The sequence below is a fragment of the Sesamum indicum genome, linkage group LG5, assembly GCF_026168435.1.
Source record: "Sesamum indicum cultivar Baizhima isolate 11 linkage group LG5, ASM2616843v1, whole genome shotgun sequence".
Lineage (NCBI taxonomy): Eukaryota > Viridiplantae > Streptophyta > Magnoliopsida > Lamiales > Pedaliaceae > Sesamum > Sesamum indicum.
The window spans coordinates 3,166,906-3,192,216 of record NC_142661.1 but is presented as its reverse complement, the minus strand read 5'-3'; the positions used below and the strand labels follow the sequence as shown (position 1 = coordinate 3,192,216).

The 25,311-nt window shown below is 33.2% G+C and overlaps 3 protein-coding genes and 1 pseudogene across 4 annotated transcripts; 2 read left to right on the top strand and 2 right to left on the bottom strand.

Annotated features, from left to right (window-relative positions):
- Nucleotides 1-427: 427 nt before the first annotated feature.
- On the bottom strand, nucleotides 428-2,831 carry LOC105162564 (cytokinin dehydrogenase 1-like). Its single transcript, XM_011080622.3, has 5 exons — nucleotides 1,949-2,831; nucleotides 1,638-1,765; nucleotides 1,291-1,551; nucleotides 948-1,210; nucleotides 428-868 (listed from the first exon to the last, which is right to left on the bottom strand). The coding sequence occupies exons 1-5, from the start codon at nucleotides 2,610-2,612 to the stop codon at nucleotides 550-552; spliced, it is 1,635 nt and encodes a 544-aa protein (XP_011078924.2). The 5' UTR covers nucleotides 2,613-2,831; the 3' UTR covers nucleotides 428-549.
- Nucleotides 2,832-14,981: 12,150 nt separating this feature from the next.
- On the bottom strand, nucleotides 14,982-17,456 carry LOC110011977 (protein FATTY ACID EXPORT 1, chloroplastic-like; annotated as a pseudogene). The gene is made up of 5 exons (XR_016065552.1): nucleotides 17,447-17,456; nucleotides 16,656-16,886; nucleotides 15,861-16,028; nucleotides 15,424-15,463; nucleotides 14,982-15,320 (listed from the first exon to the last, which is right to left on the bottom strand). The product of XR_016065552.1 is annotated as a protein FATTY ACID EXPORT 1, chloroplastic-like (transcript).
- Nucleotides 17,457-18,008: 552 nt separating this feature from the next.
- LOC105162616 (glucan endo-1,3-beta-glucosidase, basic isoform-like) lies at nucleotides 18,009-19,534 on the top strand. The gene is made up of 2 exons (XM_011080691.3): nucleotides 18,009-18,081; nucleotides 18,519-19,534. The coding sequence occupies exons 1-2, from the start codon at nucleotides 18,009-18,011 to the stop codon at nucleotides 19,478-19,480; spliced, it is 1,035 nt and encodes a 344-aa protein (XP_011078993.1). The 3' UTR covers nucleotides 19,481-19,534.
- Nucleotides 19,535-21,764: 2,230 nt separating this feature from the next.
- LOC105162565 (SEC14 cytosolic factor family protein / phosphoglyceride transfer family protein) lies at nucleotides 21,765-24,209 on the top strand. The gene is made up of 3 exons (XM_011080623.3): nucleotides 21,765-22,099; nucleotides 23,043-23,307; nucleotides 23,799-24,209. Exons 1-3 carry the CDS (start codon nucleotides 21,841-21,843, stop codon nucleotides 24,031-24,033), a joined length of 759 nt encoding a protein of 252 aa, XP_011078925.1. The 5' UTR covers nucleotides 21,765-21,840; the 3' UTR covers nucleotides 24,034-24,209.
- The last annotated feature ends 1,102 nt before the right edge of the window (nucleotides 24,210-25,311 follow it).

Sequence of the window (25,311 nt, the reverse complement as noted above, 5' to 3'; positions counted from 1 at the left end):
CCTCCTTCATGGTTGACACCCTCCAGCAGCTTCTTGTGAAATTCTAGCTCACACCAAGTTCGGTAATAAATGAGCTAGTTTACACGAAGAATGCACTATAAGTGGACAGTCTAATAAGACAACCAATCACATTCTGTGTGCGATGATGCCTCCCATAATCAGTTGAATGTGGATGAACTTGGTTAGAGTAAAAGTTTTTCGCATTTCTTGCATCTATTTACTTATTGGATTGTAACTTTTCCAGCTCTGGCTCGAAAATGTGCGTGTCTGATGTCCTCATGCTGCTTTTTAGATGTGAATTTAAAACTTTTCTGTGTACTTGTGGTGGTAAGTTTCTGAAAGCACTAAGAGCGCATTGCATCACTTATGTCTTAGATCAAAGTTGATACTTTATAGTGAAACTTTGAAATCTAGTATTCTTCTGTCCTTTCTGATGGGAAGATTCCCCGAGTAAAAAGCGCGTAAATTTCTACAATTATGTACACTTAATAGGCTTCATTTATGTGCCTTGAGCATCATTTAGGGAGTTATTTTTCAATGTCTCTGTTGTCAAAAGGCATGGGATCTTCTGAAAATTCTCTGTCCAGGAGCTAACATCGCAAGGGGATCATAACTCAATTTCCTCCTGGAGAAAACATCCCATTGAGTGCCAAAATGTGCTCTCCACTCTTCTGTAGTGCTGTAATGAGGCAAATACTGTTTGATTCCAAGATGGGGCCTTGCACAAAAATCAAGAATTCTGTCGTTCCGGGTTAGAATCGATTCGAGGCCATCTTTCCCTGTTGAAGATGGTATTGCCGAGGATAGAAAGGCAACCAGGTAGAAAACATCCTCCTTGGGTGTTACCAATGATGTCCTGTTTTTCCACCTGTCATGCAAGAATGCTATTAATATCAGTACAAGAATCACATCTTCTTCTTTCTGACTGTCAGTCCAAGGATTAGTACCTAGATTTGTCGACCGGGTAGATCAGAACAGGGCCGTGACTGGTTTCTTTGACAATGTTGCCAAAAACTTCTTGAGCAAACTCATGAATGCTACTTCTTGGAACAAGTAGATTCAGCCATGGATGTGGCACCTCCCACAACCCTTTCTCCCGGAGTTTGATTTCAGAGACATGTACTCTATCCAGGAAATCGACATAAGTGACCTCTGACAGGAAGAGGGTTGAGCCAACATAATTCAGTCCCAATAACAAGTTATCAACATCCTGCGTGGCCATTTACAAAGGTGAAACCTTGAGCAGAACTCTTGAATTGCAAGAGACTAATATGGATCAGAAAGGCTCACCTGATCAATGTGATCGGCCTCTTCTGCAGTGAAATACTTTGCAACTTCTAGGCAAAACAGAATCCTATCTTCAGAAGTGAACTGACTGGCTTGGACCGGATCTTTGGGATTGAAAGATGATCTCCAGTTGTTCAGTAGACCAGTTCTGTTTATAATAACGAACCCTTCAATGTAATCAAAAGTGTTTGCCGAAGATATGAGGTGCTCTTGGTCATTGGTGAACATCGAGAAGTCCGAGTAAAGTGCTCTTATCCATTTAACCTGTTAGAAAACAGACAGGTTGTAAGTTGTAAGAATATCCTATGAAGTGATTTATATCCTGGAAATGTATTGAAAAAGGTAATGACCATTCTTGGGGCTGGCTCTAGAGCTATTGAAGCCTTGGTAATTATGCCAAATTGTCCTAATCCACCAAGAACAGCATGGAAAAGATCGGTATTCTCCTCTTCTGAACAGGTTACCATTTGTCCTCTGCCTGCACAGAATATTTGATCTTATGCATCTTGTACACCAAGAAAAGCAAAACTTACACAAGTATCTTGCAACACAAAAAGAATTACTGTTCTACCCATGTGCGGAGCAGTTTACGTTATAGCATCATCCTATACTGATCTAACGGTTCAAGAAATTATCACAGGTGGGATAAGTAATGATCAACCTGTGACAACTTGCAGTTGGTAGACATTGTCGATCTGGGGTCCGTGTCGGAAAGCTTGCCCGCTAATTCCAGCATTTGACAAAGTCCCTCCAACCGTGAGATGAAGATAATCGGTCCAGGATTTCGGTGCTAGTCCCCGTTTAAGACTCTCATGCAGAATATTTATCCAAAGCTCTCCTGCTGATACTTCAACAAACGGGTGTTCTCCCATGTGAAAGCTCATTTCTGGCACCCGTAGTGATTCCATATCAATAACAACACCTTGATACGCCTGTGATTGGCCTTGCAACGAGTGGCCATGGCCTCTAGCAGCAATGGTAAGCTCCGAGGTTAAGCCCAAGTCAAAAATATATCTTATGATGTTAGAAATATCAGAAACAGATTTAGGGTGTAAAACTGCTGATGGCATGAGATGGTATCTGTTGCCAAAGTCCTTTGCTGCATTTTCGACGTGGTCGAAACTTAGGTGCCCGTCAAACGTCATCTTTGCCATCGCTGAACGTAACGTTGATGGGGCCGAGCTATGGTATATTGTAGGGGTGGTGAAAGGGTGGTCAGAACAAAGATAGTCTCTATTAATTGTGAAGCCAAGTAGGAAAACAAGTAGAAGTGTTAGGCCTGTAGCTTTCTGCCTGAAGATGGTATGAGATTGTGAGATGAACATATCTTATGAGAGGAAAAAATAAATTTTCTTCCTTCCTAATCCTTCTCTTTCTGTATGAATGGAGTGGTGAAGAAAAAGACTCAGAAGTGCATGATACAGAAGAGAATTTAAAGGGAAGGGGGCTTGGGGTGGGGTTAGGGTGGGATTGGAGGACTGAGACTGTGAAGAGATTCTTTAAAGTGCATATGATGTGCTCTCTTGTTTGAAATGGGGTGATTGAGGATTTCTTTCAGCACACCTCCTACTTCTTCATGGAGTTTATATGCCAGGAAAAAACAACAATAATAATAAGGGTAAATTATTATCAATTTTCTAAATTTGACACAATTATAAATATTTTTTTGTTATTTTAAAATCACCAATGTCCCATAATTTTGACGGTCATTCAACTAGTTCAATCTGTTAATTTTTGATAGGTTATCATTCAATTTTTGTGGTAAACTAATCAAAATATTTTTTGGGACTTTAATTACAATTTAAGAATTTTTTATGGATTAAGTGAACAATTTTTCCTTCCACCCACATCGTCAGATTTGTTTATAATTATTTAATTTTTTTTAAAAAAATACAAAACATAATTTCAAATTCTCATCCAAGAATTACATAATTTTATCAAACATCAAGATATTATTAATTTTTCAAACACTAGTTGTATTTGATTATGTCAAACATCAAGAAAGCTCATTGTAATATACAACATTGATTAAATGCCTTTTTGGTATCGTAACTTAGATCATTTGGCATTTTTGTCATTTAACTTTTAGGATAACATTCTGGTCCTATATTTTTTAATTTTTGTGATTTCAGTCCTTTTGTTCGTCGGGGTTCATCTCCACTACTGAGAAGGGTGAACTTCGGCAAAAAGAAAAGGATTGAAATTGCAAAAACAAAAAAAAAATAAGGACTAAAATACTACTTTAAAAAGTTAAAAGACAAAAATACTTGTAGAAACAAGTTAATAGGAACAAAACCCCCAATTTTAAAATGTCAAGTGAGAAGCATATGCATCTTTATGATGAAAAGGGTGAACTTCCAAAGAAAATGACTAGAATCATGAATATTAAAAAGATGTTGGACCAAAATACTAGCCCAAAATTTATACTAATATAAAAAAAAAGCCTCTCCACACTCACAAACGGTTGTTAATGACACCACCGCACCAACTTTTTGTGAAGTAAAAAATGCCATTCATGATAAACTAACTAACTTATTCAATTTTTCAAAATTTATATTAATTGATAAATTATTATTTTTTCTTTCTTTCTTTTTATCAGTATAATGCACTGATTTATATATTTTACTTTTATTTATAATATATTTTAAAGAGTAAAAGATTATTTATTATATACATATTGAAACAACGTGCCACAACGACTAGTATTAAAATACAAAAACACCCGATAATTTAAATGAGGAGACCACCGATATATTTAAGCCTATACGGTAATAATAAAGAAATTGATAACTTTACTTTCCCAAAACAATTTGAACTTACATGAATTTTTTTTTACTAATAATACAAAAAAGAGCAGAATTGTTGATTTAATTGACATGTTTATTGAACTACTTGGAGCAAATATATTAGTAAACCTATTAAGAGACTTTCTTCACTCATATTTTCTTGGGGTTCTTTGAATTATGAATTATGAGCGCCAATGACCCATCAATTTTTCTTCTTGTTTTCACTCTTGTGATAGCTATTCAACAGGAAGATGCCCTGAAAGGCTCGTTTGGCGGCGTCGAAGTTTCTCTTCACATGTTACCTTTGTCAATTTTCTTAACCACTGTACACATATGCTGCAAGAAAACAGTTGCAAGAATTCCGTGCTGGCCCCTACCAAAATCTCCATGCATTCAGACACTGATGAATGAAGCAGGAAATGTCATCAGTTTCTTGTTTTACCTATTACCCTCTTTTGCAAATACTGTAAGTTTGGCTAACGTAGTCTGTCTGCCTAATGTTTTTGTTCTTTTCCTAGCCTTTTTCTCTTGATAAGTAACTGTTAAGACAACAAAGTTGAGTTAGACACACCAAGAAAGTCATGTTTGTTACATGCAATTATTTGTCTTGCCAATCTACTTTGACTGAAATACTATGTTCTTGAAGTCCCTTTTTGAAAAAATACATCACGGCCGTTCATATATATTTGTGAACGCAGATATAATTCCGCGTTTGACATTATACTATTTCATTTTATTTTACATTGATGTATAAAAATATAGGACGGGCCGCTCATATCATATGTCAGCAGGCATAATTTTGTGTTTGATATTATGCGATTTGTGCTTGCAGGCATAATTCTGTATATGATTTTATACGACATTTGTATTTGAAGTCTTTGTGAATGCATGAAATGATCTTCAAGGGAAGTTTTATCACTTGAAAATTATGTTGATATTGGTACTAGACATGGAAAATTTGGGTCCATCTACTTTATGCTCTTATAAAGACTGATCATATAGTGTTTTTCTACAAATGATAAGGAAGTTTAAAGATCAATTCTTGACAGGAGATATCAAGCTAGCAATTTATGGCCAAATTTTCAAGCCTATATTTCTTTCCCTCATGTCTTGATTAATTTGTGTGTTGTTGGATATGGCTGTAGATATGAGGATGTAATGCTTTGGACAACGACGTAAAATGTCAAGATTTTGCCTTTTTTCAATAAAATCTGCAACTTATTCATGTTTCTGTTATTGAAATAATGTTTTTTTTTGGGGGTGGGGGGGGGGGGGGATTAACACTAAAAAAGGTTACCAACATATTGTGACAAGTATAATTGATTCCCCAATTTAATACTAGTAAAATTTCAGTGTGATTGCTTGTCTTTGCCAAACAAACTACTGTTATAGAAAGTTGAATGATTTCATGCCACAACAATCTGGATGCTTTCATGCCAAACAAACTAAATAATTTCATAAAAACTAGATCTTGCCACCAAAAAGTGTTTCCGTTGACATTTTGCCGTTGTACTTAAAGTATTTTAAACCACGAATGACTAGAATGTGTTTATGTGTAAACTAAACCGTTATTATTACCGTTTTACGATTGAATATGAGTTTTAGTCTTTTAAAAATCACAAGAAATATATGAAATAATTTGCAAAATTTGGAAGCAAAAGTAAACATGGGAAGATATAAAGTTTACGTGGTCTGCAGGATGTTCATACGTCTGTAAATCCATACAGTATGTAGTTTTTATGTCAAAGAAGTTCTTCAGTGTCTAGCCCTTGAACCCTATCGGTGGATTAAGGCGTTACGCTCACAAGAATTGGATCTGAATATCTAACTCAAAGTATAACGTTAGGTGAGGCTCCACACTCTAATAAGTACCTTGGAAAATATTTCTCTATTTTCTTGATATTTTCAAAAGTTGGCAATTGTGTGTCAACAACTAATATGGACGAGAATAAAATTATCATATATATATATATATATATATTCTTTCTCTTATATTTTCTCCTTTAATTTGTCTATCTACTTATGTATGACTGTGCTTGTGTCCCAATACACAAATACACAAGCATAGTAAACCACATAAATGAAGGAAAAGATGTTTTCTTTTAGTTTGGATGAAGTGAAATCTTCTTGATAGCACAAGTGTTGATGATATGCCATATCTACTTTTGAGATATAAAAGCTGAATCTCAAGAGATAACGTACGAACTAAAAGATAAGTCTTTGCAAAGGGAGACACTTAAAAGTGTGTTGCATGCTGCTAGACATGGATATATATATATATATATATATATGCTCATCATGTGCACATATGTGGATATGAGCCGTATTTCTTGACAGACTTGAAGTTGTTACTAATCCTTACATTATAACTTGACGATTTTTACAGCCCTAGTAACAATATGCATAATGTACGATGTGAGGTGACGTGCCAAGTAGAAATGTTGAATAAGCGATCTAGTAGAGAACTAGGCTAGTTTGGTGTTATTGCACTAAAAGATTCGTTGCTTGTCAATAAAGTTTAAAAATAAACCATGTGCGAACTATATATGAAATATAGATGTGCCATAAGTCATATGTCCCATAGGTAATAAAATTGTCCGTATGCATGCTTAATTTTGTATCCCCCGCATTATCTTTTTCAGCATAATTAAATGGTGACACATAAGTATGTTGTAATGAAAAATAAAAAGAAAAGGATGTTGTCCACTGAATTTTGGTATCAATTTTATGTATTCAAATGATAGGGAATGAGAAATACACTAGAATTTTGGACACGTAACGTCCGTACTCAATTTTTAAATACAAACTTTAATAGATTATCGACAAGTATTTTTTAAAGAATTGGGTCGATAACATTCAACGACAAAACTTTCAAAAGAGAGTATCATTACAACATAATTCTAAATTATCCACGAAAGTTTGTAAAGTGACTTGTCTAGTAATTATAGTACAAGGATACCATGTTTGTAATTGTGTACACCAACATTATAATCCAATCTTATGATTGAGCTTTTGGACTATCTTTAAATATTACCATAGAGATTGTCTCATTGCAGTGAAATTCTGAGCACAAAACATCAATGCAATAACTTGGACCACCACATTAAAATATTTAAATGTATTATAAAGACAAGTAGTTAAGAGTAGCGAGTCTAGTAAGAAACCACAAAGATCAATTTGCTTTGCAGTCCCAAATTGCAGCACTAAAGTAGACCAATATGATTTCAACTAAATGTTAACATATTTGCAAAAGTTCCCCAAGTGGGTAGCAACAAGCATCAATAGGTGTACATATAGGGTAAATTATAGCGGACGTTCTTACAAGATTTTTCATAATTATAAATAATTCTTTATTATTTAAAAATTTATAAAAATCCACAAAAATTAACGATTGTCTGAGAAAAATCCTCCTACAATGGGCTGTCATGAAGGAGTATTTGTTAAACGACCATTAATATTATGGAGATTTTTGTAATATTTCAAATAACAATTGAGTAATTATAATTATGACAAATATTTGAAAAATCACAGTTTTAATTCCAAATATTAGGTTAATATTTAATTTAGTTCTATTTGTCGCTATTTTATTACAGTGGATCCATAAGTTAGAAATTTTCTCATTTTCAGTCCTCTGTGACTTTTTCGTTCAATTATTAACAAAGTAGTTATGGGGCCGTTTGTCCAGCACGTGTTTGAAATAACGGTCCCGTGACTTCTTCGTTAATTATTGAATAGAAAAGTCACATGAGGACTAAAAATGAAAAATTTCTGACTTTGAAATGCAATGTAAAAAAATCGTAACAAATTGAATTAAATCGAAAAAAATTATAACATATAAGATAAAAAATGCGATATTTCCAGAAATATTATAATGTTGCTCCCTCAAATTAAAGGACAAGTAGTCTTTGTTGCCCTAATCTGAATGTTAAGAGGCAAGGCATGGTATGTGGCTGTCATTTGTCAATATCTTTTTCTATTTTGGTAGCCTTCCTTGTCAATCTCTCAAAATCCATATTTGGGAAAAAATAGCCAATTATTTTCATAGAATTTGCACCTTACATCTTATCAAACATATACAACTTTATTGCACTAGTTTCATTATTTCTTACAAGAAAAATAGCTACACATGCAAGTTGTGAAGAAAATTTTCATTATTTCTCTCAACATGTTTCCGATTTTGGCGAATCGATTTGATTGATTTATGATGCTCTTTTATAATTACTTTAATTGGTAAGAAGATATTATATACATATTAAATAAAATTTAGAGAAAATTGTACTTTTAGTCCCACACGATAGAGGGAGTTATACTTTTGAACTCACAGTTTACAGGCTTAGCACATTTAACCCCATAGGCTAACAAGTTGCAGCATTTGGGAGAAACAATGCTATAACTTTTTATTCTACGGGAGCAAATGTGCCGCAATTTTTATCATATATGACCAAAAATGTTTCAACTTTTATCTTATGAAACCAAATGTGCTAAGCCTGTAAACTATGGGACCAAAAGTACAACACTCTCTATCATGTGAGCCCAAAAGTATAATTTTTCTCGAAGTATGAGATGCAGTACTATATATTTTGCAATAAAATTCTGAACTAAAATACATTATACTATGGATCTATACGTATTAAAATTAGTATATTTTTGTCTAGACAACTTCACATGTAGCATCAAGTTTCATAATCCACCAAAAAATGAAAAAGGGAGAATAAATAAAAGTATTATGTCTCATTCACTACTTTTGCACAATAAAATGTGTGATTGTGCCTAATACTTTATTTCTTTGAAATAGACTCTCCATTAAAGATAGATTCCTTTTGTTCAACAAAAGAATGTGGAGTCAATAACATAGATTTTGATATGTGAGCTCACAAGGGTCATTCCTTTTTTCTTTATTTATTTTTTATTTATTAGAGTTTAATTATAATAAAAAAACATGATTAGATGCAATTTCCGTCCCGTATCTTTTGCGTTATGGTGTTTTGGTCCTTTATCTTTCTAGTATAGCAAATTAGTCCTATAATTTATAAGTTGGTCTTTTAATCTCCGAAATTTGCCAATGATGCCAGAAAAAGCATGTGCTCGTTTTAATTTAGGGCTTATGTTGCCATTTGTCAATTTAATGGACCAAAATTGAGAAAAAAATTAAAAGTTACAGGACGTATTTACTATTCTAGAAAGATAAAAGACTAAAACGTCAAATTGCAAAAAATACAGGACCCAAATTTTGCTCCCATATTGGAAAAAATTAACCAATAGAAACAAAAGCTAAAAATTAAAAGAAAGAAAACACGTCTGGCACATGTTTTTTTCCAGCAACTTTTACAAACTCTTACAACTGAAAGATCAAAATCATAAATAATTAAAATACTAAAAACACCAAAATACAAAATTAGGTTTGAGACTTAAATTTATACAAATGTCTCCCTAGTTGCATTGTTGAAAGGAAAAAGAAAGAGCAAGTTGGGTGAAACATAATCGCACTAGATCGATACACTATGTCAACCATATTGGCCAACATATGATTTTTGTAGCTCTTGATTGGTTGTGGGCTGTGCACAAACAACCAATGATTAAGAACATGAATTTCGATTTTAATGACCAATTTTTGGTTTGTGTATGTCAGAAATGTGCGTACAGTGAACTATTAATTTGATGTAGCGTCGACAATATAAAGGACTCTTCAACCCAATTTTTATTGTGGTCAACATGTAATATACATACACGTTATCGAAAGATTTTCCAGCAACCTTCCGAAGCTCAAATCAAATTTTATAATTGCGAAGAATATTAGTAGCCCCAGAGCCTAATCTATGTACTTTTGCATGGTGGAATGATGTGGTAATTATAGTTTTTTTTTTTAAATATATAAAGGTTAATTACACTAAAATTTTTCGGAGAAAAAGATATAATTTCACATTTTGAAAGAAAATTTAAATATAATTAACCTAATAATTAATGCAAAAATAGTTAACCTTTGGGCTAATTGAAAAAAAATATTTAGAAAATTATATGTTTGTCATTTAGTAAATATACCTCTTTTGAATATATTTGAAATGTGTATAATTGTAGCCACAATATCTCCACTATATTGACCAAAAAATTCAACTATCTTTGCTCAATAAAATATATGCAATGATGCCGTACGAGCATGCTGCTAATTGGTGTAAACCCCTTGGTGGAAATCAAACCACTATTGCAATTATGAATTCATGCGATCGAGTTTTATTGGATGTGTAGGTATTTATCTCATTTTATATGAATTATTATATTTTTTTGGGTAAATTACAACGATCTCTCCCGAAATTTGTCATAATTACGAATACCCCTTTGTTGTCTGAAAAATTATAAATATCGCCTGTTTTCAACGATCGTCTAACAATTAGCCCAATTCGTTAGGTTTCCATCCACTTTTTGTGGTGAATTGACCAAAATTCTCTTTTTTATTATTTTGTAATTTTTTTATGGACTAAATGGATAATTTTTTAAAAAATTTTCATCCACGCAATCCAATTTTTTTATAAATTTTTAATTTTTATTTAAAAAATTACAGTAAGGACAAAATTACAATTTTATACCTTCATCCAAGGATTACATAATTTCATCAAACATCAGGGAGGGAGTATTTATATATTTTCAAATAACAAGGAAATATTCGTAATTATGCCAAATTTCATGGGAGGTCATTGTAATTTATTTTAATTTGTTTGTTCTTAGTTATTTGTTGAATCGATATAATTTGTTTATTACACTTAATAATATTAACATATTAATTAAACCGTTATATTAAAAAAAAAATAATGCTTACATTGCGTCGTGGTCCATTGCTATTGCAAAAGATGGGATTGAATCCATGTCACATTGAACTATATATATGGTTCAATTTTTGGCTGGTAAAATTTACGTGGACAAGATATAGAATAAATGGGAAATTAAAGTATTTTTTTCTGAAATTTGACATAATTATAAATATTTTTTATTGTTTGAAAAATTAATATTCCCTAAAATTGAGAATAAGTTTGTAGCCTTAAATGGTGAGTTAAAATTATTATTATATCTTGGGTAAATATTATATTTAGTCCCTTAAGTTTTCGTTTAGAATCACTTTAATCCCTCAAATTTATTTATTGACTTTAAGGATCTTTAGTTTTTGCCTCAGTTTGGTCCCTCTAACCTTTTTTCGAGGAAAATGTGGCCGGGTTTTGACTTTTTGGAGGATAAAATGGTCAATGAGTTTGATTTTATTACTTTAGTCCCTTAAGTTTGTAAAATTATCAAATTAATCCTTTTTCTAGACGAAAAAATGACTTTTTTATATTTTATTATACTGATATGTTGTACATTTCACTAATTTTTTCTTCAAAATCATAGCTGTTATTTAATAAATATTGTTAAAATTTAATTTTATTGGACTTATCTTTAACTCCTAAAATTAAAAAACGACTTAATTTTTTAATTATATTTTAAAATTAGATAAGTTTTATAAAATTTTTATTCATAATTTTGATTGTTTTGTCACATTTGAAAAGAAAAAAAAAAAAAAAAAGGACAGAGCGAGAGAGACTATTTTATTTTAAGTTAAACAATACGTTATTATTATGTTCACAAAAATTCAAAAAAAATTATTTTTCATGCAAGATAATCACATCATATGCGCCATATCCAAAAAATAACTAATTTGATAATTTTACAAACATAAGGGACTAAAGTGACAAAATTAAACTTAAATTGATCATTTTACCATCCAAAAAGTCAAACTCAAGCCACATTTTTGCCGGGTCAGTGGATAAAATTGAGACAAAAATTAAAATTTAGGGATAAATATAGCAATTACCCTTATATCTTTACCCTTTTTTTTTTTTATCCTTTCACAAAAAGCATTTAGAAAAACGTAAAAAGAGATTGAAGGTGTGTAAAGTATATAATTATTAGAGTATATTAGTCCACAATAATATTTTCAATCTAATAAAATATTCATAATTCAAAAGGGTATTTTGAATAGTTCGCCATAAAAATTGAATGAAAACTTAATAGAGGCTAGCTAATGGAGTGCACTTGTTGGTATACGGACGTTAAGATAGGAAGATATTTGTAAATTTTCAAACAACGAGAATATATTTATAATTATATCAAATTTTAAAGAAGGTTATTATAATTCAGACGTAGTTATGAAACCCAGAATACTAAAAGCAACACAAATAATTCCTACAACGTTGTCTCTCTCTCTCTCTCTCTATATATATATATCCTAATTTATCCCGAAAAAAACAGAAAGAAAGAAAGAAAGAAAGTTGTCTCCTATCTTACTTACATTCTACTCTAATCATGTTCCTTTTTTACTTTTAATCTTTACACATGTAAGAGTAAGGATTTTATGTCTTTATCGTTTATCCATTGCTTGTTTTTTCAACTTTTTGTGCTTTTATCTGTCATTGTTGTTTGTATCATAAAAGTATATATATTCATTCTTCTACAATATTTGAGGTAAATCTATACTACTTATAAAACAAGTCTTAAATTTATACTATATATAAATAATATCGGAACATTATTCTTGATCATCCTTTATAATTTTACGTCAACTCCAAATTTAATAATTCTTCAATTTCTACTTCACGACAAAAGAAGTGAGTTTTAAATTTGGGGGGGGGGGAGAACGAGATATACTTAAATTTTTTGCACTGACGTCTCCTGAAATTAGGCTGAATTACACAAACATCTCCATTTTTTTGCAAAATGATAGATACACTCATTGAGGGGTGTTAATGTAATGTTTTCTAAGGGATGCACGGGTGTCGACGTAATTTACCCTAAATTGACCTTATAGTACAATAATATATATATATATATATATGTATATGTAAGTATTCAACTCATGAGGATACTATAAACCCTAGAATTAATCCCCAAAATTAGAATTCAAGTAAAATTTAATATATGTACATATTTGTCTATTTCACATTTGTCTATAACCCTTATGATGAGAGCAAAGAATAGTAGGAGTACCACAAAATAACAATCTTTATTTGCTAATATTATAATTCCATTAGTGGTGATTAATTGTGATTGTCATTACTTAAAAATAATGGTATTATTTATGATTGTGTTTCTTGAATTTGCTCCAAACCAAAAGTTCACATCCATCATTACTTCATATTCCACTCTTTAAAATTAAACAAAAAAGAGCCAAGAGGAATTAGTACATAATTAAACCGAAAAACGTGATTATGTCATCACCAAAATTACCAAGAAATAAGTATTTTTCATCCGCCTCGGCGTTGATAATGATGATTTTAGACCAAAAGTGCCAAAAAGGAGCCCTAGGTATATTTAGCTTGTACCCCTGATCTAATTTAACCAATTGAAAATTCAGTAAAAATTCAAGTTAATCACATAACGAGTGAATCACACTTTGTTGTGCAATTGATCCGTAATTTAAATAAGAAAAATAATTAATCATAGAACAGATACGCACAATAATACTAACAATATAATTAATTTGATATGATCAAATTTAATTGGGATCCGAACTTTTGTTTCACAGATTGAGTTGTTCTTTTCTTTCATTATCAAATTGAGACCTCAATGAAATTGTGATCCCATGTGCTTCTAAATTGGCTTTTGTCCCACCATTATGTGTATGTTGTTGTAACAAAGTGCAAGTTGGTGAGCTTATTTATGTCAAGTATCAATTTTAGTAGTTTTAACTTGATTGACCCCTTAGACTTATTCCCTGCCATTAATTGATCATCTAGTCTGAACTGTACTTTTTTGGCGTCTTTACGTGCGCGCATGCGCATGCGAAAGAAATATTTTTGAAAAAAATTGAGTTGGATTTAAAAATAAATAAATTTAAACTCAAACTCATTTTAAAGAATTTAAAATTTTAAGATTCAAACTCGCATATGTATAAAATAGGTCGTCAAACCAATAGATGATTGCGCTTTTCAAATCAATTTTTTTTCACATAGAATTATTAATATTATTACTCGTCATTTATATTATCATTGTATTATCGTAGTATTACATGAACTCGAAACACAATTTAGAATTTTATTGTGTTTGCTATAATATGAATAAGCATCATAATATAAATTTATCGTATCATCGTTAACAATTTTGTTACAAATAAGAATAAAAAAATACACCCTTTTATTTTTTTTCCCTACCATTATAATTGATAAACTATACTATAACTCAAACTACAAAAGAGATACAGAAATAGTCTTATTCTTCAAGAAACATTTACATGTTTTTTTTTTAAAAAAAAAAAAAAGAAATTACTTTCAATGTGAAATCATGAACATATGTTATTTTCCAAAGCTCCTCTCCTTCATTTTCTTTCGACCACAAAATCCATAGTTTGAGTGGAGAACATGACAAGACCCCCTAAAAGTACAACAAAAGAAATTCCATTTTTAGGGCTCCAAGAATTGGGTTGTACTCTTACAGATTTTCAGAAATCTCCACCATACATCAAGTAAGGCGGATTGTGGGTCCTTCAAATGTGTGGCAGGGATTTTTCAAAATTGACAATTCTTTTCCGATGATAGTGTCCCTAATCAAATCTATCTATCATTCTTGCATATGCAATTAACAAAGCTATGCAATCTATCGTGTTATAGTATGTATGTATGTTTCCTAACACAGTCCTGAGGCATTAATCTCTGAATCCCACATAACAAATGTCCCACGAGCTGTAGATCCGACAAATGAAAGAAAGTTGATATTGAGTCGGACGCTCAAGTAGGACTGCACAACGGACGTTTTGAACTAAACTATTGTACTGCGATCAATTTATAAAAGGTTTCTAAATGATAATTCCAGAATCCTGTCGGGAAATGGCTCAACAGTAGCTAGCACTGCAATTTGGCTATTACTGCAGAAAATTACGTGGAAGCACAATAACGCAATCAAGTTCGTGTTAATAACTCAAACTGGGCTACAACACCACGTTTGTTTAGACAGGTTTCTGGTAATACACTCCTGATAACAATTTCATTAAGGTAAGGTTTTATAATCTATATTCTAACATCTTAATACTTGAAATGGAGAATTGTGATCTCAATACCGTACAGACTCACCTCCACTGGTAAAAGAGAGAATTTTCTGAGTAATCTTGAGAATTGCCTCATTTTGTATACTGGAGGCCTAAGATGACGCAACAGGTGTGGAAGTCTTTTAACTTCTTTGGCGAGGGTTACCTCCGGATATTCACCACGTAAGTGTAGAAGCACAACATTGCTGCACAAAGACATTTAAGCAATAGAAGAATGTTACAAGATAGATACGGAAAAAAGTTGGAAGTATTCGGTAAATCTACAGCTGTAAAATGATGTTGCAGTACCTGATGACAATATTAAAGCCTGTGGGGAAGAGTTTTTAATCTGCAATGATGTCGATGTTTCATGTTTAGTTGTAATATAATAAGCAGCAGGAGATTTAGTTTTCTTCAAATTAAATCCATCTTAGATATATAACAATATAAACATGTATAGACATATATATATATATATATATAATCATATATATTGGCAATTATCTTGAAACGCTCCAAAGAACATTATATCTCCTTATCCTACAGATCCATATCGTATTCGAAAAATAACAGGAAGAACCTCGATTAACCTTATTCTCAAATCATAGCATTTTCAACACAGAATGCGTTAGTTACCATTTTGCTCAAATCAAAAGGAGGTCTGGTGAAAAATAAAGAATCTGACTATATTTTTTTGATAGGATGTTCAGAAGGAAATAATTTCTAAAAAGGATAATAGTTATCACCTGCTTCACCGAGTATGAAGGGGAAGCTGGATTTTCCTCGTTTCCAGACCTTCAAACTAAGAGTGCTGAGGGCCAGAAGAGCACCTCCAAAGAGCACACCGGTCGTTTAAGTAACAGGGCTTCTTGAGAAAATAAAGCCAACAAGCCCCCCACTGAAGACAAGCCCACCTGGCTTACAACAATCTAGTTAGAGTGACAAACTTTAATATCAGTTATTTGGACATTGAAACAACTAGTTCGTAATTGTCCTCCAATCCTTTTGAACACAACGAATGTTTTGTTATGGGACATACAGAAATTTCAAAAACTATTTGACTACTCAGATTCACAAGTCATTGTTGAACACACCATATTATTTCAGCACAATTATGTCAACGTAAATTTTCCCCAACTCCCTCAGTTTGTACTTCCTCGAACCTACATTACAAGAATGAGCCGGACCACCCAATATTGAGTTCATTACAATTCTAACGGCATCATGTTGGTTGAGATAGTTCTTACTTTAACTTCACGGCCATTATTTTAGTTTAGACTCTTTTCCAAGGAATATGCATATTATATATTCAATCATCATGCTATCTAAAGTACAAGAATGCTTACGAACCCCATGAAAAACATAGTTTCCAGAATAACTGCTTTGACAATCAACTGAGCGAGCCAAAAGAAGTAGTGTATCCTGTAATTGAATATTCCCATCCAGAAATGCAAGTGGATCAAGGTAATAAAGCCAAGGGCAGAGACATGTAGTAGTTCTTTAGGGAAACAAAACGAAACTCTAGGTCGACAAATACTCACCAAACGGAATTCCAAGAAAAAAAGTCGTGAATCTTTGCTCCCCTCTTTGGTTGGCTGACAACTTCTTCCTTTACATGCCCATTCGTTGGCTCTCCAACAACAAAACCTTCCGAAACAGGATGTGGTGGTACAGAGCTTCCATTATTTATTGTTGATGCATCATCTAAGTCTTGTTCTCCAAGTCAGATAATTTTGTGTCATGTCCATCACTGTTCAATACATTCAACACATCTCAAGTTGACATCATTTTCAAGTGATCAAGATAATGCAGAAACCTGGAAAACGTGAAGCTCCATGGGTACCAAAACATATACACTCTACTTCTTCAACATTTCCTCAGAACCCCCAAATGCAAGACTAAACAAAATCAAATCTTGAACTAAATTGAATTAAATTCAGCTAACTAGAAAAAGAACCAAACAAGAAAAGATTTCTTGATACAGCATACAGAGACAAACTAAAATCAAATTCACCAAACCCTCTTCACATTTTCACATATTAAACAAGCAAAACGACAAACGCCCACAAAAATTCCAGGTTTCTTGAGAAATAAAACTGGAGAATTAGGAGGAAGACTGTCTCTTTCCAGGTCGAAATTTGGTGGGTCAGGGGAAGGGTCTGGGGTGGAGCTGCCGCCGCCGGTCGCCGACGATATAGTTCTTGTTTAACTAACGCCAGAATTATAATTAATTTTTCTTTTGTGCATTTTGTGAAGTGAAATGAAAGAGCAGAAGATGAAGAGGAAAAGTGTTCAAGATTTGACTTTTATCTGCGACGTTTTCGCTTCTGACTTTGAAACATGTGTTTGGATGTCCATTTTTGCTTTTGAAACTATTTAAAAAGTATTTTTAAGTCCAAAGCAACAAAATATTTTGAAAGTGCTTCAAGCTGTTTTGAATTTTTTTATAAATCAATTTAATTTTCTTAAACTATTTTACATTCATTATAATATTTTTAATTAAAATTTACCAATTTTAATTTTTTTTAAAAAAAATTGCACGTCTTAAGTAAATATTGAAGTTTTCAAATAATTTAAATAATTTAACATTAATAAGTTGATATATCATAACTCAAGTCAACCAGATTTTGTATTTTCAATAATATTAGATCTTGTTTTGTATTTTATTAAATATATATCTATATATACAAATTTTGTTCTAAAATATATAAATCTTAAAAATGAAATTTCAGATTTGAGAAATATACGGAAATAATAGAAAAGAACAAAATTATTTAGGTTATGATGGGATTTATTTCCAAAACTGTGTTTGGACTATACTTAGGTTTCTTTCATGTAATTATCAAGTCATAATGTTTAAATGTGTGCGTATTGTAGCATCTGAGGAATGGCAAATGACAATCAATGTTTCTGCATTCTGTTCAAATGAGGCTTTGCCATTATCTGACTATAAAAAGAGGTATAGAGGTGCTTTGAGTATGCATACAAGATTGTCTTAACTGCTTCTTTGTCAGAATTATTACAATGACAAAGCAATGTTTCAAGAATGCTGCATTTGTTAGAATGCTGATAACTGTATTGTCAGTTGTTTGCTTACACACAACAGGTCCCTTTCCTTTTCATATTTTCTTGTCAATCTTTCACTCTGAAACAATTTTATGTTTCAAGTATGATGGAGTCTGACTCGATGTTACGTTTAGTTCGGTATTCAAATTCTTATAATGTTTGTACACGTTCTGATATAAATAGTTGATAAGTGCTGACAGTTGAAGTAAACAAAGGAGCATTCGTCCAACTACGAAAATTTATGTGATCTTGTGTCTGTTTTCGTTCTTGTTTACACAGATATTTTCATGGTCTGTCTTGCAAATTTCTTAATATTTTTTGCTAAAACAAATGTGCAGATGCTCAGATAGGAGCTTCTTACGGCACTATTGGCGATGATCTACCACCAGCAACAGAAGTGCTTGCTCTCTGCAACCAATACAACATTCAGAGGATCCGTCTCTACAATCCGAACCCATCAGTTCTCCAAGCCCTTCAAGGCAACATCAACATTTCAGTCATAGTAGGTGTTGCAAATGAGGACATCATACGGATAGCATCAGATGCCAAACTTGCAAAATCTTGGGTTCGGAACAACATTCTCAAGTATGAAAATGTGAACTTCAGATACATAGCAGTTGGAAATGAGATCAGCCCGTTGGACGGTGGAAGTGCTGGTATTGCACCAAGTGTTGTTCCAGCCATGCAGAATATCTACAACGCCATTTCTGCGTTTGGGCTTGGGGGAAAAGTGAAGGTTTCTACTGCCTTGAGCTTTGCAGTTCTTGGAACGTCCTATCCTCCGTCTGCAGGGGCGTTCAGACCTGAAATCCAATCATCGTATATCAATCCTATAGTTCAGTTTCTTGCGAAAACTCGGGGCCCTTTTCTTGTCAATGTGTACCCTTACTTTGCATATGTTAGTAACCCCAATGACATTCATCTGGATTATGCACTCTTTACATCTCCTTCGATAGTTGTTAGAGACGGAAAGTACCAGTACCAGAATCTGTTTGATGCTATGGTGGATGCAACCCATGCAGCATTGCAAAAGGTAGGTGGAGACGTGGAAGTTGTTGTTACAGAAACTGGATGGCCGTCGGCTGGTGGAACAGCAACAACTGTTGACAATGCAAGGAGTTACAATTCAAATTTGATCAAGAGTGTCAGAAAGGGTACCCCAAGAAAACCTGGAAAACCTATTGAAACTTACATCTTTGACTTGATTGATGAGAACCAGAAGAGCCCTGAAATTGAGAAGCATTGGGGACTGTTTCTTCCTAACAAACAGCCTAAATATCCCATCTCGTTTGCTAAATAGGACAATGAGTCTATTGTAGAATCGCAGAGCGAATTACTTATTTTGATCCCCATCAAAACTTTTAGAGAGAATGACTTATGGTAAACAATGCTCCTTCAACTTCAATGGCTTTTGCAATCTTAGGAAACTATAATACAGAACTACATTTACAAGGATCGGTATTGCAACCAAATTATGCAACAACTCCTGAAAAGCTATCACAGATATTCAAGCACTTTACTCAAAAAAGATGCCATGAATATCACTTATCGATATGGCATTTGCACAAAAGATCATGAGTAAATCTTTATGTCACCTAGTGTCACATGCAAGTATAAGAATTCAAAGATTCATTCTCCATCTTGTACTAAGTTGTTGAACATATTTACCAAAGGAACAGCGCCTTTTGCCTTAGAATCGTGAGAGAAAAGGGATAGACCAAAAAGTATGAGGCCAGGAAGAAATAACCGAGACCACAAGAATTGATGGCAGTAACGAGGTTCTAAGTCGAAAACCCTTCTGGTGGCATGTATATCAAGTTCAGCAGAATGTCCCTACCAAGACAGAAAATTCTCTTTGCCTTCTTCTCTCTATTAGCCACAACTACAGCACGAGACCACGTCGTGTCAAGACAATCCAACAAATCCATGACCTCAAATTCCATAATTTTTAGGCCAAATCAACTTGGGAAGCGGATCGATCGAGCAAACCGAAGGCCCTGCCTCTGAAACTTGCTAAACTACTGCAAGTCCTGCAGGCCCACCACCTAGAACACCCCGATCCACAACAATGCCCTTTGACGCATGGGAAGCTCAAATTTTCAAGATTTTCTTTCTTGATTTCAGGCACAAACCCATGGACGCAATGCAGAAATTCAAGCTTATTGTCAGTGTTGAGCACTAAACAATCCATAATTTCTGAACAAGATTAGATTTTTTGAAGTGGGTTTATGCAGTTCTTGATAAAGAATTTCCTCAAGTATTTGTTAGCACAAGTATACTTGAATTACAGTTCGAAACTAGATAAGAGACTTTAATATATAATCCTACCCTTAAAGTTTACATTTTTTTAGAAATTGTGTTCTACAAAACTTAATTGTATCATACTCACATTGCTATGTTCTTGTAGGTGTATTGCAGATAGAATAATTAAATATAAATAAGAGTTTATCGACATTTTATATAGGTAATAGGGATAATTATCCATCCCTCTCCTGATTACGTACACATAGATTTTTCGTACTTTAAAAAATTACATCTAGTATTCTTAAGGTTTTGTTTTCGTCTAACAAATAAATTATCAATTAGTCAAAATTTATTGAATTTGTTGATAGTTACATAAAAACTGAATGGAAATTGATATTTATTATCGAATAACTTATTGCATGTCAAATAATTTTTTCAGACTAAATTGCCTTTAAAACGGTGAAGATATGCTTCCTTATATGCATTAACGTGAAAAGACGTATGAGGATAATTTTATCATAAAAAAATATTTAATTTATCATAAGTCAGTAATAAGTCAATCGGAGGTAAATGTAGATTGTTTTTTCCTATTTTTTGTTAATATCAATAAATTTGATGAATTTTGATTAATAGATGAACTTATTTATTAGATGGAAGCAACCCTTAGGGATGCCAGATGTAATTTTTAAAAAATCTCAAAAAAATCTAGGTATAATTGCACTAAATTCAAAGAAGGAGAATGTAATTATTCCTAAATAATATATCTATTTATATTTATTTGAAATAAAATATAACGAGAAAATCAATTTAGCATTGAGAAATAGTGGAGCCTTTGTATGGGTTAATTTTATTTAAATCCATATAAAATTATACTTTCATTAAAAAAAAATTAAAATTATACTTACATTCTTACAAAAAAAATTTGTTTATACCTGATCCGACTTCATCACAGTTTAGACAAAAAATGCTGGTTTTTACAAAATAAAATTATATATAATTTTTATATGTAATAATTTTATATTTAAAAAAAATATATAATAATATTAACCTCACTTCATATATACACATTATATTTATACTTTTATAAGTACGAAAATATATATAAATATATAAATTGAGCGTCAAAATTAAAAATTGATATAATTTTTTTTATTAGCATTAATATTTTTAGTTCAAATTCTAACGAGAGAATGTCAAGCGTAAATGAAGAATTTTTGAAAAATATGTAAATATAATTTTATAACTTTTCTAAAAGAATTTTGTATATTTAGGGTTTAAGTGTAATTTACCTTAAAATTTAATAATTTGTACCATAATATGAGTTTTTTTTACTTAATTTTGGTAAAGTTTGCAATCTTGATATTATCTCTTTCATCAGCTTTCGCTTTCCCCAAGCTGCCGATAGAGAACGAGCTAATGGCGAGTTCGTCGTCGGATGACTTCTCCGTGATGGTTTTGGCGTCGGATCTGGGTATAGACGCCCGGCCCTTTTTGTCTCACTCGCCGCAGCCGCCGGAGGAAGACAACTGGCATGACTGCCCTTCCTATCTTCCCTCAGCCGACGATCAAAACTTAGATTTCTCCGACCTTGACGCCCTGCAGTTCTTGCGTCTCGAGCGTGGTTCTGATAAGGCGGGCAACCGTATCTTGCGTGTCGTCGGGAAGTATTTCCCCGGTAATTCTCGCTATATTATGTTCTTGTTTCCTGGAGTTTCTTGTTTACTATTTCCTTTATACCCAAAAAAGAGAAAAAAAAAATGGAACTGAGCGGTTTCAGTTTCTTAGTTTTAGGTTTTAGGTTATTTGTAGCTCAAAATTGCAGCATGAGTTTTGAAAAAGTTACACTCTTCTGTTTATCGTATACACTGATGGATGGAAGATTGATCCTTCTCGCTTGAAGGACAGTAATTGGGCTAGGAAATTTGAAGCAATTAAAGAATGAATAGGGATTGTATTATGCTGGTTATATAGACATATTATTGAGGAAGACTGAAGTCTAGCTGATCTCCCTGTAGAAAGATGCAATATTTATTCCTTCAACTCTTTGTAGAAGGTGATACAGTTTATATGTTTAGCATACATCATGAGTAACAGTTGGAGAGTGTGCCAAGGTGCTATTTTTTAAGGGGAGAGGGGGTGTTTTGATGCATTTCCTGTGGGATTCGGTTGAACTAGTTCTTGTGATAAACGAATTGGTAGAGAGGCAATTTAGAGTTTGCATTGGGTTTAACTTGATATTGTTGAAAACACGCCTCTAAAAACAGGGAGGACTTGATTACCTTTAAGAGTGTAATAGAAGCAAGACTGATATTTTCTCCATGTAAATTGTAATCCAGTTCAATTTTGACATCTCAGCTAGAATTGTACTCTGGAGCTTCTGTTTGTGCAACAATCAGTCATGCAAGGACTTGAATGATTGATGGTTAAGATGGGAGATTTAAGGAGAGAAAATGTAGTTGTTTAAAAGACTTCAGGAGTCTGGTAATGCAGATAGTTTTAGACAAAATAGCGTATAACGACCTAAAACTATGTAATTGCATTTTTAAGACTATTAAGTTGTTACTGATTTGTGTTCTATACTTGCTTTTGTGTTGTTATGATCCTTTACATATATCCAGCTCCTGTGATCACTGGAGAAAGGCTGAAAAAGTATGTCTTCCATAAGATTTCCACGGAGGTCCCAGATGGGCCATTCTGTATCGTGTACATGCATAGTACTGTGCAGAAGGAGGACAACTCGCCTGGCATCACAATCCTTAGATGGATATATGAAGAACTACCAAATGACTATAAAGATAGGCTTCAAGTTGTGTACTTCATTCATCCTGGACTACGGTCAAGGCTCGTCTTTGCGACACTTGGGAGATTTCTTTTAAGTGGAGGGTGAGTTGTTAAATAATAATTTCATTTACTCCAAATTATCACAAAATCCATGTAATCTGTAAATTATGTGGTCTAAAGGCCATTATGACTGTTGACATGATCCTTGCCATTTCTTCTTCAAGAGACTCCTATTGAATACTGAGTAGCTATAATTTTCGATGTAAGTCTTTTAACTAGTAGTCACCAAGCATGCGTTCTTAAACACAAAATTTGCTTGTTTCACATTTAAAGCAAATAAAAAAATGCACATGCCTGAAATGAAAGAGATGATATCAGAGGATGTTCTCATGTTCTCCTTTGGTGGCTTCTGAACAATGTTGGTGATGATTTATTGCAAAGTGAATCTGTTATCCGTGGTATTCTGCTAATATTATTCATTTATTGGATTACATTATGATCAACGTCTTGAATTTTCCAAGACACAGCAATATGATGAGGGCAATAGTCGTGGTTATTATTCAGTGCTCACTGCTTTTCTGGTTCAATTTCAGCTTATACTGGAAAATTAAATACGTAAGCCGCCTTCAATACCTCTGGCAAGACATAAAGAAGGGAGAAGTCGAGATTCCGGAATTTGTTAAAGAACACGACGATATCCTAGAACACAGACCACTGACAGACTACGGCATTGAACCAGATCCTCTCCATTTGATGGAGGTTCCGTCAACAGCCTACTCGCTGGGGAGGTATGAAGCGGAGTGGGCATCGAGAGAGTGCAGATCTTAGGCGGTGGACGTATAATGTACAAAACATAAATATAGCGTTTGGCAACACGAAAGCCACATAACTGTTGGGTAAATGTGTGTGATAACTGCACTGTAATACTATGAGGGCATGTGTTCTCTATGCTTTGGCCCGACTGTTTCTGTTTGGTGTTTTAATGCAGAAGTTTACCTCTTTTATGGTTGGCTGCTTACAAACATGTCTTCTTTTTGCACTTGTTGTGGCAAAATAGATTGCAGTTGTGAAGGAACGGAGTATGAAAATTGTAGTTTGAAATAGCTTTATTGTAATAGTCATAACATTTAGTTACATAGTCCTGAAGACAGAAACATGCACCAGAAGGATCTAAAGACCAACAGAACTATACATCTCAAAGCCAACCTACAGCAAAGTGATCCACCAACACAATATCAACAGATGCATGAGTTGAGCAGTGGGCTATGCCGGAGTCTAATCAAAAAGCATGCTTCACAAAGCCAGCAGCAGCATAGCGCGAACAGGCTGCAAGAACCGAAGAAACCTTAATCAATACTGTGTTCTTTGATAATCGATCTTAAGGTAGTTTTTGGAGTTATATATTGATATGAAATTGGCGTTGGAAACTCTTACCATCCCTCAATGAAGCCCCTATCTCCTTTTGCCTTGGTTCTTTGCCAGCACTTCATCTTCTTCTTTCCAGTTGGTGTATTCTCAGTTGGATAACCTGCTGCCCAAATTTCACACTGATAAGTTCAGTTCACAAGCATATCTATTGGTCTACTTTTTCTATGCTGCGTGTGTGTGTGTGTGTGAGAGAGAGAGAGAGAGAGAGACCTGGAGGAGGTTGGGTTGCTTCGTTTTGCATTTTGGAAGAACAGCTGATGCTTGTTTCAAAAGGTAAGAGGGATTTCAAGAAACAAGTGCGTTTGTCTCTCTATATATAAACACGAAAAAACTTGTTCATCATACTTGACAACAAATCACAAAAAGTTTCCAGGAGTTCCCTGCTTGCTTTTATTACTTGTGGGCACCAGCCAACAGACCCCCTTAAACCACCTCATTAAGAAATACCATCAATATTTTTAAATTGGAGTCGTTTGAAATCCTTTCTCCAATTCATTTCCTCAAATTCAAATTTATCAATTTAAATATAATCTTTATTCACTGCTTCCAGTTGTTGGAGTGCATGCTTTGCTTCTCTATGATTTGTAAGTTGCTTGCAGTGATACTTAAATACTCCTTACAGTTCTGATATCGAAAAAAAAAAGAAAATTATTATACAATTCATTTGACAGAAAATAA

Coding starts and splice junctions, on each gene's coding strand:
- LOC105162616 (XM_011080691.3), top strand. CDS start 18,009: ATGACAATCAATGTTTCTGCATTCTGTTCAAATGAGGCTTTGCCATTA. Junction 18,082..18,518: donor CTATAAAAAGAGGTATAGAG/GTGCTTTGAGTA, acceptor ACAAATGTGCAG/ATGCTCAGATAGGAGCTTCT.
- LOC105162565 (XM_011080623.3), top strand. CDS start 21,841: ATGGCGAGTTCGTCGTCGGATGACTTCTCCGTGATGGTTTTGGCGTCG. Junction 22,100..23,042: donor CGTCGGGAAGTATTTCCCCG/GTAATTCTCGCT, acceptor ACATATATCCAG/CTCCTGTGATCACTGGAGAA. Junction 23,308..23,798: donor AGATTTCTTTTAAGTGGAGG/GTGAGTTGTTAA, acceptor GTTCAATTTCAG/CTTATACTGGAAAATTAAAT.
- LOC105162564 (XM_011080622.3), bottom strand. CDS start 2,612: ATGTTCATCTCACAATCTCATACCATCTTCAGGCAGAAAGCTACAGGC. Junction 1,211..1,290: donor AGGCCGATCACATTGATCAG/GTGAGCCTTTCT, acceptor ATGGCCACGCAG/GATGTTGATAACTTGTTATT. Junction 869..947: donor TACCCGGTCGACAAATCTAG/GTACTAATCCTT, acceptor CTTGCATGACAG/GTGGAAAAACAGGACATCAT.